General features: G+C 47.5%; 2 protein-coding genes and 1 pseudogene across 2 annotated transcripts in view; all 3 read left to right on the top strand.

Annotated features, from left to right (window-relative positions):
* Nucleotides 1-16,502, top strand: part of LOC148021066 (methylthioribose kinase-like) — a 99,522-nt gene that overhangs the window by 31,639 nt on the left and 51,381 nt on the right. The gene's annotated exons all lie outside the window — the stretch shown is intronic.
* On the top strand, nt 1,601-7,357 carry LOC148021068 (uncharacterized). The gene is made up of 2 exons (XM_087698921.1): nt 1,601-6,893; nt 7,019-7,357. The coding sequence occupies exons 1-2, from the start codon at nt 6,012-6,014 to the stop codon at nt 7,355-7,357; spliced, it is 1,221 nt and encodes a 406-aa protein (XP_087555047.1). The 5' UTR covers nt 1,601-6,011.
* LOC148021067 (uncharacterized) lies at nt 7,418-8,164 on the top strand (annotated as a pseudogene).

The following is a 16,502-nucleotide window of genomic DNA, read 5'->3' as shown; positions in this document are numbered from 1 at the left end:
TGTAGACCGCCTGTGGTCCACGTCACCGGCGCAATCCGAGTCGCTCCAACCTGCAAGTACAAGATCTGACCCATCTGTCCCTGCGGGGTAATGAATCCCCAAATCAGACGTCCCCCTTAGATACCGAAGTATCCTCTGAGCAGCCTGCCAATGCACCGTCTTAGGTTCACTCATGAACCCTGCCAAGAGCCCAACAGCAAAACATAGATCAACCCTGGTGTTGAGAAGCCAAATCAAAGACCCTATCAACTGTCGATAGCAGGAAGCATCCGCCAAAGGAGAAGCTGAGTGGGAAGTGGCCTTCCAGTTCGGATCCATAGGAGTAGAGAGGGCCCGACAATCTTCCATCTCAAAAGTCACCAAGAGCTCCTGTACATATCTCTGTTGGGAGAGAAAGATCCCCCTCTGAGACTGAAAAATCTCATGTCCTAAAAAGAAATGGAGTAGCCCCAAATCCGTCATCTCGAACGTCCGATGTAAAGCTGACTTTGTCTCCTGGACCTGCTGTGCATCATCACCTGTGACAATCAAATCATCAACATATAATACAAACAGCACACAACCATCCTCGGAAGTGTGAACATACAGCTGCGGATCGGCCTTGGACCGCTGATATTCCAACTGAGATTGGAGGAACGAATCAATCTTCTCGTTCCAAGCTCGCGGGGCCTGCTTGAGACCATACAGTGCCTTCTTCAACCTGTAGACTTTCCCATCTGAAGAACCAAAGCCAGGAGGCTGCTCAACGTAGATCTCCTCCTTCAAATCACCATTCAGGAAGGCCGACTTCACATCCAGCTGATAAACAGGCCATCTCCTATGGCCAGCCAAAGCAAGAACAGCTCTAATGGTTGCCATACGAGCTGTAGGGGCAAAGGTGTCATGACAGTCAATCCCTGGGCGCTGGGCAAAACCCTTAGCAACAAGGCGAGCCTTGTGCTTATCCAAAGTACCATCACTGAGATATTTGGTCTTGAAGACCCACTTGACTCCAATCACCTTCTTCTTCGGGGGGCGTGGCACAAGTGACCAAGTGCCATTCCTCTCAATAGCCTCCAACTCAGCTTCCATAGCTTTCTTCCATGGGGCGGACTGTAAAGCCTCCTTCACGGAGGTGGGCTCTCGATCCTGCATAACTCGGGACATCAAATAATAATTGGAGCACACAAGCTCCGAAGAATGCGCCTGGTGCCTCCGTGACCGCCGCGGACCATCCTGCGGTCCCCACTCCTCAGGAACCCCCTCGATCCCTGAATCACGGAGTGTGTCACGGGCCCAGCGAGGAGGAGGCCCAACCTCCCCTCGTCGTTCTCCATCAGTAGAAGACTCTGGAATGTCCACCAGTGGTAACTCCTCAGAAGGATCCGGTGGAACAGGAGACTCTGTGTCAGAAACAGAATCATAATCAAACGGCACAGGCTCCAGTGGAACTGTAGAAGGAGCCAAACTCTCCCCTGGATCTCCAAGAACGGGATGCTCCTCACCCGTTGAAGAAGCCGGAACCTCCACAAACCGCACATCACGGCTAGTAGATACATCCCGCTTGACGGGATCATAGAGTCGGTAGCCTTGGGACTGGGAGCTGTAGCCAACAAATACCTGTTTGCGGGAAGCCGCTTCGAATTTGTCACGGTGAGCTTTGGGAATGTGAACATAGGCATCACACCCAAAGACCCGAAAGTAAGAAACATCTGGCTTCGACCCAAAATACGCCTCAAATGGAGTCATCCCTTCCACAGCCGAAGTAGGAGATCGGTTAAGAATGTGGACTGCAGTAGCCACAGCCTCGGCCCACAGAACCTGGGGGGTCTGTCGGTGCTCCATCATGGTGCGCGCCATCTCGATCACACTGCGGTTCTTCCGTTCGAGAATACCATTTTCTTGTGGAGTATTCGTATTGGCAAACTCCTGGTGAATTCCTCTATCTGCACAAAACCGAGCAAATTCATTAGAGACAAATTCACCTCCCTTGTCGGATCGCAAGGTCTTCAACTTCCGGCCTGATCGGTTCTCCTCAAAGAGAAGCCAATCCTTGAAGTGTGAGAAAGCTTCTGACTTTAGTGCCAAAAAATAGGCCCATGTCATCCTGCTATAGTCATCCACAATCAGCATGAAGTACGAGCTCCCACGCAGGGACTCATTCCTCATAGGGCCACATAGATCCGTAGATACTAACTCCATCGGTGAAGTAGACCGCCGCGAAGCGGTGTGGGGAATGGCATCCCTATGCTGCTTCCCCCTTATGCAGGAGACACATGGCTGCTGGCTCACCACTATATCCGGCAACCCTCGTACAAGCTGTCCCCGTGACGCCTTCCGAAGATAGTCATAGTTCAGGTGACCAAACCTAGCATGCCATAATTCAGACTGTGACTGTGAGGTAAGAAGAAGAGTGGAGAGGGCAGTGGAAGACTTCAGTTTGTAAATGCCGTTCTCCTCATATCCAGATGATAGAACCTTCCTCGATTCACGATCAAGGACTCGCACTGTAGAACTGTCAAACTCCACCAGAAGACCAAGAGAGCAAATCTTATGGACTGAAAGGAGATGGTACCCCAATCCTGGTACATGCAAAACCTCTGAGGTATGGGTGCCACCTCGTCCATCCGGAATAAGTTGCATCTTACCCTGACCTGCAATAGAAACTGAAGAGCTGTCTCCAATGAGAACCTGCCCACGCGAAGGTCGCAGCTGGGCAACACCATCTGATGAAGGAGTCATGTGCCGTGAGGCACCACTATCAATAATCCACTCTCGAGATTGGGAAGCCGCCATCGCAGCATCAGAAGCATTCGGTGAAGCGTCCTTAATGATAACTAAGTGTAGAAATGTAGCTGATGAGGGTGCAGCCACCGCTCCAGAATCCTTGGCTTCCTTCTTCTTGGTGTCCTTCGAGTCTTTGTCAGGGCAATCCTTCTTCCAATGGCTAGTCTTTCCACAAATATGGCATGTGGAGTCTTTGTCCTTGTCCTTCTTCTTGTCCTTCTTGGACTTGTTATCCCCCTTCTTCTTCTTTTGGTCCTTCCCCTTCTTCTGAGAGGCTTGACCTGTCAACGCCTCCGTCTTGGAAGCATTCTGTCCCTTTAACTGTTCCTCTTGGTCCAAGACCATAGGAACCAACTCCTCCCACCGAAGAGTAGACTCTCGCCCCGAAGCAATAAGGGCAGAGTAAAATGTACCGAATCGTGGCGGCAACTGGGACAGGAGTGTAATCGCCATGTCTTCGGAGGAGATCGGCTTCCCCGCATTCTGAACCTGCATCTGTAGCTGCCTTAGCTTGTTAATGTGTTCCCTTAGTGAAGAAGACTTGTTGACGGACAAGGTCCGCATCTGAACCTCCAAAGAAACCCTCTTCATCAGGGTCATCCGATTGTACATTTGATCAAGCTCCAGCCATATCTCACGAGCCACCGTCAAGTGCTCGATGTGAGCGATCACGGCTGTAGTGCATGATAGAAAGAGAAAGGATCGAATCCTGGCATTCAGTTTGTCCCAATGAGACTGGGCCCTGGCCAACTCCGCACGAGCATCGGAAGAGAGTTTGGACTCTTCTCTTACCGAAGGCCGGTCAATATCTTCCTGTACCAACTCCGCCAAATCATAGGACTCCAGAATGGCCAACTTCATAACGCGCCAAATGCGGTAGTTGTCGCCGTCGAGCTTCTGATCTGTAGGAAGAGCCGGTAGGACAGGCACCTTCCGGTCCATAATCGCCTGGAACTCCAAGTCCATCTCTGTAGACATTTTCACCTGCAATGCCTTCTCAAACGCAAAAGCAGCCCCCTCTGACTGGGTAAACTCAGCCTGCTAAGGCTCTTCTGTGTCCCGAAGCTTCTTCACCCGCCGGAGGCGATGAAAAAGCAAAACCTGCACTTTTAGGTTGAAAACTCAAACTTTCTCCGCGTCAAACAGCAGTAAACAGCAGCAAATCCACCACCTGTACTCCTTTCCTGTGCGCCCACACTCGTTTCAGCCTTGTTCCAAGGCGCAGCCCTCCTGTCTGCCCTTAAACGCAAAAAAAACGCAAATTTGTGTCGCGATGGAAACTCCTCTTCAGGTTGATTCTGCACTCAGTCAGCCCTCAAACACTGCTCTGATACCATGTCAGAGTGCAGCGGTGCGGAAGCGTAGGACTGAGAGAGAGAGAACGCAGAGAGAGAAGGGAGAGAAAGAGACAGTGTACACTGAAGATCTGCTGTATAAAGAATGCTGAATACAAAGATATACACGGGCGCAGTGCGCTGGACTGCGTGTCTCCACCTCGACGATGCGACCTGCTGTCCACCTCGAAGTCTGTTGCAGTCTGCACTGTCTGCTGTCTGAAATCTGCGAACAGAGACAGAGATCTGCACGGCACCGGTCTGTAATCTGCGACAGAGAATGATCGCCAGACTGCTGAAAACGTCAGCAATAAATAGGCGAAAAACTGCCTGGAATGGGGCGCCAAAATAGGGCGCAGCCTGATAAAAATCGGCTGCAGGCAGTCGGACTGCCACGTGGCAGTCCGACTGCACAGTCCGACTGTGCAGCTGGACTGTGCAGCTGCTGCCTGAAAACAGGCTATGATCTCTGACACCCCCCCCACCCCCCCCCCCCCGGTCCCCCTTTTCCCACACGGGGTGACAAGCCTCACACGCCCATATCTTCTCCTCACGAGCAACCCTGTCCCCCCCCCTCTCCACAGAGCCACTAGCTCATCTAGTCAAACCCCGCGTCACACTTTCCTTCGACAGGCGCAATTGCTCCCCCAAGAGTTTTTCCGCAGTGATTTGTGGTCTTATTTGAGAGTTGTGGAGCGTGAAAAGTTTCCACTACCTCTGGAGGTGGGGATGTTCGTGGTCCGCAAGTCAAGGAGCGGCAAGGTCCATTTACTAGCACCATTGGATGGACCAATCTATACTTTCTTCTTTCAGACCTCTCATTTAGGAGACTGGACGATGACACAGATAGAGGAGGAGGTGAGGGGCCAAGTTGCAGACCACATATCCAAGTGGATTGGGGAAGGAGGGCTAGCACTTTTTCCCTAGCAGTGGCCAGGGTGCATGACGGACATTAATTGGTGTGGGTTGGAGCCAAAGTTCCACATTTGAGCATTATTTTTCGAGCCCCTCAATAGTGGAGTTCACCAATGGATGTGGATCGAGTGGCCCCTCACACATGCTGCCCGCTTCTACTAGTGTACATTCACATCTCTCAGCCTCATTGATAGACGCGCCGGTGGTACGGTGACGGTACCGCCTGGAGCATCTATCACACCATGGTCTGCCCATAGTTGCCTTCGTATGTGGTACGGACTGGTTCATACCATATGAACCGTACCGTAAATATCTGTACGAATTCGTACGTGTTTTTTCACCTGTTTTGGCCACGTCGCCTGCGCCACCTGATCTTGCGTTTTCTGCACCTCCTGGATTCGCTTTTTCTATGCGTGCCTGTGTGGCACTTTTTGGGGGGTGGGAAGCCTTGGATAGCTCACCCTACCCCCTTTTCCAGCCATGTACTCCCCTCCCCAACCCTCTTTGGATTGCTTCTAGTTGAGAGCCCTCTCTTTGACCGTTGACCCCTCTTTAACTGTTTGAACTTTGACCCTTCTCTCATCTATAAAAGGTGCTCCTCTTCTCCATGCTTCCACACCAATTCAGCAAGCACTTGTGACTTACCATTCTCATCTTCCTCTCTTGGATCTCGTCGCTCGATTCTTGAATGGACGTGTGATTTGTCATTCTTGAATCTCACGAGTCATCTCCCATCTCCTCTTTCGCGCACCCTATTGAAGCATTTGCCATTCTCAAATCTCATCTCTCATCCCCTCTTTCCCAGACGGTGCACCCTATCAAAGCATTTGCCATTCTCATCTCCCATCCCCTCTCTCTCTCTTGCTCTTTCAACTTTACCCCAACCCTCGTGCCTCTCAAGTCTCCCTCTCAACTTTCAAGAGTCGAGACTCAAGCATCTCTCTCTCTCTCTCTCTCTCTCTCTCTCTCTCGGGCCTCTTTATCCGCATCGGCAGCATGACTTGTGAGAAGCACGAGGCCTTCAATTTGCATGCGATCCATGTGGAGAGGGACACAAAGAAGTCCAACTCCCACCATTGGACATGCAAGTATTGCGGAAAGCGCTATACAAGTGGTGCAACTCGGCTTCTCCAACATCTTTCTAAGACGGCGGGGCAAGTTGCTCCATGCAAGGAGATTCCTCAAACCATCGCAGAGGAGATTCTCGCCAAGATGAGAGGGGGATCCACAAGAGGAGGAGGAAGTGGCTTATCGGCACCAACTTCTATGCCTAATAACGAGGAAGCATCCAATGTGGACATATCTTCAACCGATGCGGGAGAGGCCTCTACCATTGGTGGTGGGGGCTCCACATTTGCATCTGGCTCCGGTAAAAGACAAAGAATGGAGGCTCATGTGATGCCGGAGAGACAATCGTCTCTCTCTCAAGCTCCCGGTCATGTGCGTGGATCGGTTGCCTTTCTTAGAGAAAGGCAACGACTTGCAGACATTGAAATTGCACGCACGGTGATTGAGTGCAATCTTGCATTCAATGTCCTAAAGCAAGAGCAATGGAAGACGATGGCAAAAGCCATTGCCAATGTGGGTCCATGTGAAGGATGGACCAGTGTCACTTACAACGACATGAGGACGAGAAAGATTGATGAAGAGAAGGAGAGGATTGATAGAGCCCTTGGTCGTATTCGGGTCGCGTGGATAAAATATGGTTGCTCCATTCTCACCGACGGATGGAGTGATCGTAAGAAACGGGGCATCATCAAGATACTCGTCTCATATCCACTTGGCACTTACTTTTTGTGGGCCGTAGATACCGGCAAGAGGGGGAGAAAAACGACGGGTGTATTCATCTACTGCCACATTCGACAAGCTATCATTGAGGTATACATTGCAATTTGCGTTTTAAATTTGTTTCAATTTCTTTCATTATGATAATATCATGATTCATGATTGAAATTTGATTTATACATAACTTGTAATTGGTAAATTGTGGACCGTGGTTGTAGGTGGGCCCTTCAAATGTGGTGCAAGTTGTTACCGAAACTGCGTCGAATTGTCGGCGCATGGGTTGTTTGCTTGAGGCCGAGTTTCCTACGATTGTGTGGACTCCATGTGCAAGTCATTGTTTGGACTTGCTCATGGAGGACATTGGAAAGCTCAAGTGGGTGAAGAGGGTGGTCCGCAAAGCTACATCAATTGTCATATTCTTCACAATAAAGGTAAAGGTGCTTGTGATGTATCGTGAGCATAGCACACTGGAGTTAAAGAAGCCTTCTTTAACTTGCTTTGCTTACATATGGTTATTCCTGGAGCGCCTTTATGAGGTGTGGTCCACCTTGCGCTAGACAGTGGTGTCCACTCTATGGAATGAGTGGGATGAGCATGAGACAGAGGAGGCCAAAGCCATGCAGCGCTTGTGCCTTAATGAGCAGTTTTGGCAAAAAGTCCGTGCCGTTGTCATTGTCGTGACTTCCTTTTATAGGGTGTTATGTATGAGTGATTGCGAGGGGTCCACCATGGGCCTTCTCGTTCATTTCTTTAGAGCGGCATTGGCGGAGGCACGTGCTTGTACAGTGATCGTAGAGACACAGCGTACACATGTTTTAGAGATAGCAGAGAGGAGATGGGCGTGGATGCATAAGCTCATCCATGGTTTTGCCTCATTGGTACATCCGGCCTACAAGTCATGGGCGCTCATGGATGATAGAGAGTTGCGTTCAGACCAGCTTGCTTATTTAACTCGTGTGGTCCCTGTGGATGACCACAATGCAAAGCTAGAGGAGCTAGGATGCTATGCAGATTAGAGAGGGCATGTGGCTTTTGCTTCTCCCACTTGTTGGAGAAGAGAGTCACTTGTGAAGCCTTTATTTTGGTGGCAAAGCTTTGGATATGCACTAGACACCCTTCAGCCCTTAGCCATGAGGGTCCTTGCCCAAGATTGCTCTTCGGATGCATGTGAGAGAAACTGGAGTGCCTATTCTCTCATTCACACAAAGATTCGTAATCGGCTTAGCACACGACAGTTAGAGCGGCTAGTCTATTGCCGCACTAACTTACGCATGATGAGGGCTATGATGAGTATGGGTGGTCCAAAGCAGGTAAAGTTTAAACACTTAACCATAACATTTAAAATTTATTGTTTTAACTTTTAAACTTTAAACTTTGAAGTTTAAAATTTATTCTTTACAATTTAGACTTTAGCATTTACAATGATCAACGATCAATCTTACATGCATCACTGCATTGTGTAGGTGAATGTTGATACATTTAAGTTGACGGGCGACACTCTTCCGAGTATACATAAGGAGGTGGAGGAGGAGGAGATGATTTTCGCAGAGCTCTATAGAGAGCTTATAGCAGCAGATACTCGTGACACTGGCAGTCAGCGTGCTCGTGGGTGAGGAGTTCGAGTAGGTGCTAGCAGGGGCATGGTCATTCGACGCCCTCCATCATCGAGGAGGGGTGGTTCGAGTGGCTTGCAGACATATGTAAGGCAGGGCTCTAGTAGCTCACATCCTGTGCCTCATGATGACATCCCCCCCTTGCCTACACAGCTGCCACCTAGGGAGCCATCATTTGATGATGATGGTAACCTCATCAGTGAGGATGAGTATGAGTCTGTCTCATCATCAGATGCCGAGGAGTCATCTTCAAACTGTCTTGATGAGCACTGAGATGGTTTTGATGATGATGATGATGATAGTGATGCCTCATCGTAGATTCATATGATGTAGGTCTCTCTTTTTTTTTGTATTAGATATACGAGACTGTAGACTGTAGTTGTATCGCATGTTTTGCGTAGCCCATGCAACCGTGATGGTCACCCTCATATATTCATCTTATTTTGTAATGAAATGGCTAGTTCCACTTTAAACATGTATTCTATGATCTATCATTTAATGTTTTATGATTTTTGTTATTTAAAAAATCATCTTAAATTTTTTTCGTACTAATATCGTACCGTACCTTATAAAATCATAAGGTACCAATTAGTACCGTATTTTATCGTACCGTACCGTATCGTACCTTTCATACCTGACAACTATGGGTCTACTACGTGAGAGCCACCATGGGGGAATGGAGTTTACCCTCCAAGTATGCGGCCTTAGAGCCACCATGGACTAGGGAGTGTACCAGGGTGGGCCGGATCATAGAGGAGGTTGCAGAGGCCTTAGCAGAGTCGAGCAAGTTCTGCCAGGAGGCAGCCCTACAGGCCAGACAGTAGAGTTGGGAGGAGAAGAGAGCACTTTGGCGAGACCTAGCAGCCACTCAGTGACTACTCCAGGAGGCACCTGGGGATCCCACTCTCCACATGCAGGAGATGCATGCACCGGCAGCCCTTGCCAGCCTTGAGGATAAGGGCTTTGAGTTTTCCTTCCGTACCTCAATAGCTTTTTGTGCATAGAAGGGGGACACGATGTGTAGGGAGTTTTTTCAAGTGCATCAGCCTCGCACCTCAGAAGACCACATTGGCAACCTTCGTGATTAGTACGGGAGGATTCGCTCTAGCCCAGATGAGGTGTTGGAGATTGCCACTGACTTCTACAGACAATTTTTTCAGCAAGAGGCAGTCTCAGCCAGAGTACAACGATGTAGAGAGAAGGTCTGGGATTGTGTTTTGTCCCTTGTCTCAGAGGAGATGGGACGCTCCCTCCTCGATCCCTTCACATAGAAGAAGCTAGCTGAGGCCTTCAATGCAAAGGATGGGCAGAAATGTCCGGGAGAGGTGTTAAACAATGCGGATCTAGAGCATCACAAGCTATGGTGGATGAAAGATGAAGACCAAACTCATAATGACATGGACGAGTAGAGACAAACTGTTACACAAGTGAATTAGGTTCCAAGATGGAATCTTGGACTCAACACAATCTTGTGTAAGATCGACAATGACAAGACACTTAACTAAAAGTACAAAGCATCATAACATTGTATTCATTCCATATGAAAGTGATAGTCAAGTACAATGCTTTATAGAGTTTGGGTTGTTCCACTTTCCTCACTGTGCATATGGGATTGAGGACATCCCTTCTTGGAGCATACATCATTTGTCTATTTCTCAACAAGAGGATGGTCTTTCTAAGGCCTTCTTCACTAACTACTGGGAGGTGGTGAAGGACCCCCTACTAGTGGCCTTTCACGAGATTTTCAGCTTAGGACGGATGCCAGGGAGTTTATCGGCAAGTCTTATTATTCTCCTCCCCAAAGGGGGAGATCGGTTGGAGCTGTCCCAGTGGAGACCGATCACCTTGTTGTCAGTGGCCTGTAAGGCCCTGGCCAAGATGATTGGGAGTCGACTCTGCCGCGTGCTTCCAAACATCATTCATGATACCCAGATAGGTTTTTTCCAGGATAGGAGCATCCTAGACAATGTCTTCACTTTTTTTGAGGTGACCGAGTGGGCTCAGCACAGTGGGCAGGGATTGATAGTACTCCTCTTGGACTTTGAGAAGGCCTATGACAGGGTTGAGTGGGACTTCTTAGAGGGCACCATGGCGAGACTGGGCTTCCCTCAGGCATGGATCTGTGGGGTTTCGGCACTTTATAGATCGGCCACTAGTAGGGTTCTCAATGGTGGCAAGAGGAGGGAGGAGTTTCGGCTAGAGAGGTTTATCCGGCGTCTTGAGAGCAGAGGAAAACACATTGCCAGCTTGCTGGGAGGAAGCCATCAGGGTTTACTGGATGGTTGAGGATGAACGCTTAAAAACACAGCAGAAACACGGTGACACAGCCTTACTGCCTTAACACAAGCAAAACCTCACTTTGTCACTAACTACCTTGCTTCTCTCAAGTGGTAAGTGAATGGCTCTGATACCAAACGCACTTTCAGAGCGTTACAAATCCTTAGGTAATTTAATAATCATTGTGGATGAGTCTCAACCAAGCTCCAAATGGATTCTTCTTAAAATAGGTGCATCTCATATTTATGGTGAGAATCAGTTGTTTAAATTCAAAGCTTCTACCATGTATATTGAAGACCAAGGCATACTCACAGTCGGTGATACTCTCTCAGAAGATCAACATATGAATCTTTTAGCACTTGTTCTTCCAAAGATCCAAAAACACCAACAAAAAAAGTACTATCCCTATATTCATTTAGGATATATAGCAATAGGTATTATCCCTCTCTTTCGCCGAGGTTTGAATGCTTTATGTATTGCTGCTGTGTTAGATACTCGACACCTCCAACTTTATGATATGATAGTAGGTGCTGTTGTTTCTGCTCTGTCAAATGGACAGATTTTCTTTGAGCTACGACCTAACTATGTAATAGCTATGGATGACCCTACCTAGTAGAATTGTTAATGCTTCATATTAGAACTATAAGCTTGCAAATGAAGGCATCCTCTACTCATTTAGCTATACAATACAGAATGGTATTTCACTGTATGTCTCTAGCAATACCTAGAGTAGTGGAAGGAGTGAATTCTCCAAAAGACAAAGGCCGTACTATCATCATGAAGTCGGATGAAAGCGCTCCACGTTTTCTTCGAGACTGTGTCAATTGGTCTGAGATAGAACTACCACATCAATGGTAGATGGACATATCTTCACTCAAAAAGAAAGAACTCTTGCCTCGCAAGGTTATTAAAGTACAGAATATCAGAGGTAAAACATTATTTTTGCCCCAACACCAAACTTCTGAACCTCTTGCTCCAGAACCAGTAGTTCCAAGGCTTCCATTACAGCCATAATTGAAGGTTTCCCCTTCACAGAAGGCCAATCTTTTGAAGTTTCATACACATCATGAACAAGTTATATATGGTGTGTGCCAACATTGGAAAAAATTAATAGAAAAAGTCTTCTTTTTCTTCTTCTTCATCAATTATCAATTTAGTCCAGGAATTTGAATATGAAAATAATCAATATGAGATTGCTCCTTATTTGAGACCTCAAGATACTACTTCATGGACTGTTGAGCTGCAGGCTGTCAATTGGACACACTCAACCTTAACTGGCTTAATTGAAAAAATGGATTCTCTGCAATAATTATTTGACCAAATTCTTGTATTGTGCCAACAATTGGTCAAATCTTCTACAAAGTCTCCAGTGTTACATGTTAGCACAGTGTCTTCACTTGTGTCAACTGCAACCAATGTTACAGATTGGACAAACTTTTCCAACAGAAGATTGTAGAAGGGATGGAGCTTCCAATTTGCCTCTCCTTTTGCAGGTACTTTGAATGTTCACCAAGTCTTTACTTCCAAAGGCAAAGAAACAATGATCATAGCTATAGGAGAATGTACTTTAGGAACTATAAAAGCTCCCCCTATTCCAGAAAAAGATCTCTACTGCTATGAAGATCTTGATATTTCTGAAGAAGAATATTCTTAAGATTTGCTACAAGAAATACAACATATTTATTGCCCCATGATGTAAGACTTACAGAATCAGTCTCCTCTCAGCATAGCAGCCAGAAACTTCAAAAACGTGTTTCGTAAGTTTCTTTGAAGAGGGGATAAAATAAGAAATGCAAGTTTTTTTATATAGGGATTTTTAATAGTTTTGATTGGGGAAAGAGGTTCTAAACCTCTATGGAACTCTCTCTTAAACAAAGAATGGCTAATTGAGCTTGAGTGATAATAGAGTCAATTGAGAATAATACATTATACGTTACATATCCATGATCCAATATTGACTTGTCACTTATGTCAAAGTTAGTCTTTGGACAAGCTATACTATGGTTTAGAACTCAAATATTATGATTCAAACATATCATACAAAGAAAATTGAAATTAACATGTAAATAGCCTAACTATACTATGGATTGAGTGAAGTTGCAACATCATGATTCTCATTTCAAAACAAACTGACAAAATGTCAAAATCTAGAATGAATCATAATATATCGTAGATAACTTATAAATGAGACTAACGTCGTATAATATTCAAATCTCAATACAAGAATAGATACTAGATTGACAAAGTTCAATAACTAAATAAAATCACAAAAAAATCAGTCTCTCATCCAAAATCTTGAGCCCTCACGAGTCATTACACATCATCATCATGTTTAACATTGCCCAATAGTTTTTATAAAAAAAACCATGTTTTGGGGTCCAACTCACCAAAAAAACACCCATGATTTTTACTCTCGGAAAACGTTTCGTACTTTAAGAAACGTTTCGTAAGTTTCAAATTTAAAGAAACGCGTTTCTTAGCTGCTATGCCTCTCAGTTCTGGTTTATTCCAGAATTCTCTTCAACTTGGCCATACTGCTGAAGAATTAGCAGAATACCTTGAATTTATGTTCCCAGACTGATTAGAAAAGGATTATCATACTGCTTTTGATGTTATTGATGATTGCGATCTCAGCAGAACGATCTCAGCCGAATTCAGCGGCAAAGAGAAACTAACAAAGTTTTGGATTAAATGTCCTTGTGCTTTGACCCAGAAAACCGCCGTAAAGACGATTTCACCTGCCAGGTTGAAGGTCGTATTGATTCCAGATTCACAGGTGAAAGCATTGAGCAACAGCCTTTAAACATTCCTCCAAATGAACTGCCTCCATGGTAGTTTAGAGACCAAGCTTTTTTCCAGAGGAATGCTGCTTATACACTTTCTTCCTTGGATGAAGATGGTGATAGTGTGATTGATGAAGACTTTGTTCCTATAAATCCACACAGATGACAAACTTCTACTTCAGTTCTTTGAGCCCAGCTAAATGCTCATCATGTAAGTAAAACATCTTCAAAGTTGTATCCTATTAATACTTCTATTGTTCTTGTAAATGCTAATGCTACTGCTTCTACATCAAAACCCTCTTACAATAGCTTTTACAAGAAAATTTGTGTGCTCGAAAAGGTGGATTCGTTCCCCATTTGGTCTATAGATGGGAAATCCTTTGAGGAGATCAAACTCCTCATATACATGATGTATGCATTATGTAGGAGAGAAAATAGTAGAAAAATCCCAAGCAAACAGAATAGACATTTTGAATGCCATGATGCAAGGATTTGTTGATGGCCTTAAACAGTGGTGGGTATCTATACATCCCCAAGTTGAATTGGCTAGTGTTCAATATGCTTATCCAGTCCAACTATTCTTTGAACTCCTCCTGGGAGAGTTAGTTGGAAACAAGTTGGACGACATGCTTGAAGCACGAGAAGCATTGTTCAAGTCTAAACTGTGTGACCCCAGATTGTACAAAGAATGTCTTATCTACATGAGAGATTTGCTCTATGAAGGTCTTGGTACTCATGACAACTCAATGAAGGAACATCTAATATGCTCCTTTCCAGAGCCAATTTCTTTTTATTGTAAACAAAGAATAAAGAACGAAAATAGAGACTTCACAGATAGTGTAGGAGAAATTATACAGACTATAAAAGAAGTTTGTCACAAGTATGCTCAACACCCGTCACATCGCGAGCTGCCCCCCTCCCGTCACGTCCGTTCACGTCTACTTACGCCATCGCGCCATCACCAGCGCCCGCTACGACAGCTTGCGCCCCTCACGACATTTCGCCCCCCATTGGCAGTCCGCCACGACAGTTCGCTGCTACAACAGCTCACGCCCCCCACGACGTCCGCCCGCTACGACATCTCGTCCCCCCCATGAAAGCTTGTCCCACCTATCCGTCCTTCCTACCGCCCCCAACGAACTCGGCCACCAGTCTTTGCCGGTGACCCCCCCTCCCCCTCCCAAGTTGCTCCCTCTCTTGCAGCAACTCTTCCCCCTTAGGTAGCACCGCGACGTGATTGGTAGTTTTTCTCAGAAGGGTTGCGCAATGGAAACCTCTTGTCAGACGCTGGCGTACTCAGAGAGTGCCCGCCAGTCAAATACCTTGCGTATCGTCCTCTCTAAGGAGCAGCTGTTAGCCGTCTAAGCTAAGGAGCTGGAGCTAAAGAAAACAACGATTTATGGTTAGGTAGGACATTCCCAAGCTAGGGCCTAGCTTCGGGACTGGCTTCACTCCACGCTGCGCATCGGCACAGTGCAGATCATGGAGGCGGTCCTATTGGGCCAAGGGATTTTCATGGTCAGGCTCAGCTTGGCAAACGCAGCTCGCGAGTTGCTTGCCAATTCACCATATGCGTCTAGGAAGGGAGTCATATAGATGGTCCCTTGGTACAGTGGCTTTACTGTGGAGGCATTTGCACTCCACAACAAGTTCTTTGGCACCTGGTCACCCTTCTTTTCCTTGGCCTAGCGATAGAGTATCGCTAGTTGGTGGAAGACTTTGGACGGCTCTTCGGCACTATCCTTCCCGCGTCCTTCGCAGATGTAGTGACAGCTGCAAGAGTCCCAAAGATACGGGTGGTAGTGAAAGAGGTCAAGAATATCCCATAGTTCTTAGAGATTGAGGTGGGCAGACACTCCTTCAGGCAGCGGGTCATTGTGATGGGGCAGCCAGGACAGTGCTTGTGCTGCCATGACTTTGGGCATCAGGCAGTAGGTTGCATGCGTTTTGGAGCCAAGGTGGCTTTGCCGACAGGCCCGCAGATGGACGTTGACAGCTTCACACGGGTCCAGAGACGACAGAGAGGGAGACGGCAAGGGGGGTGCAGCCGGCGTCTCAGACCCAGCCTTGGCATATCAGGGAGTAGGTAGGCAAGCGACGCTCCCTCAGAAGAGCACTCCACAGCCCCCCCCTTGCCCGCCCCACCCAACAAGACCGCAGCCCCCTCACATCCACCACCCGTGCCACAGACTACCGCTCCTGAGTTCCCACAGCCACCACAGCCACCTTCCCCCCACATCCCATGCTTCCCCCTCCCCACTCTGACCTTGGCCCACAGCCCCCCATTTCCAGGGCCACCTGCGCGCCCCCACCCCCCCTCCCCCTCCCCACACCCGCCATGTATCTCCGTCCATCCCACCATCCCTCGATCGTACCTGGCACCCCCCCTGATCTACACTTGGTTTAGGTGATCCCTCCCAGACCCACCCCCTCTCTTCCCGCAGGAGGGGATGAGCCACACATGCCTATATCCTCCTCGCACCAGTAGTCCTCCCCCTCCCATACAACCACTAGCTCATCCACCCCTGCCGCCCGTCACACTTTTCGGAGACAGGCACACCTGTTACCACAGGAGTTCTTCCGCAGTGGCCCATGGTCCTACTTGAGAGTTCCGGAGCGCAGAGAGTTCTGACTACATCTAGAGGTGGGGATCTTTGTGGTTCGTAAGTCAAGGAGGGGCAAGTTCCATCTACTAGCACCATCGGATGGACCAAACTACGCCTTTTTTCTTCAGTCCTCTCACTCAGGGGAGTGGACGATGACACAAATAGAGGAAGAGTTGAAGAGTCAGGTGGCAGACCACACCTCCCAGTGGATGGGAGATGAAGGACTAGCATTGTTTGCACAACAATGGCCTTGTTGCATGATGGATATTTACTGGTGGGCTGGTGCCGAGGTCCCTCACCTGAGCATTATCTTTCGAGCCCCTCCACAGTGGAGAGCTCCAAGGGATGTGATCGAGTGGCCTCTGGCACAGGCGGCCCGTTTCTACTAGTGCACAGAGTCCCAACTCTCAGTATGGCTAATAG

The sequence above is a fragment of the Lygodium microphyllum genome, chromosome 18 (assembly GCF_053477565.2).
Source record: "Lygodium microphyllum isolate KBCC chromosome 18, Lygodium_microphyllum_v1.1.10, whole genome shotgun sequence".
In the NCBI taxonomy this organism is placed as follows: Eukaryota; Viridiplantae; Streptophyta; class Polypodiopsida; order Schizaeales; family Lygodiaceae; genus Lygodium; species Lygodium microphyllum.
This window is presented reverse-complemented; position numbering and strand designations above follow the sequence as displayed.

Excerpts from the sequence above, each read along its gene's own strand:
- LOC148021068 (XM_087698921.1), top strand. The coding sequence starts at position 6,012 with ATGACTTGTGAGAAGCACGAGGCCTTCAATTTGCATGCGATCCATGTG. Across the intron at positions 6,894-7,018 it reads TTCGACAAGCTATCATTGAG|GTGGGCCCTTCAAATGTGGT; the intron begins GTATACATTGCA and ends CCGTGGTTGTAG.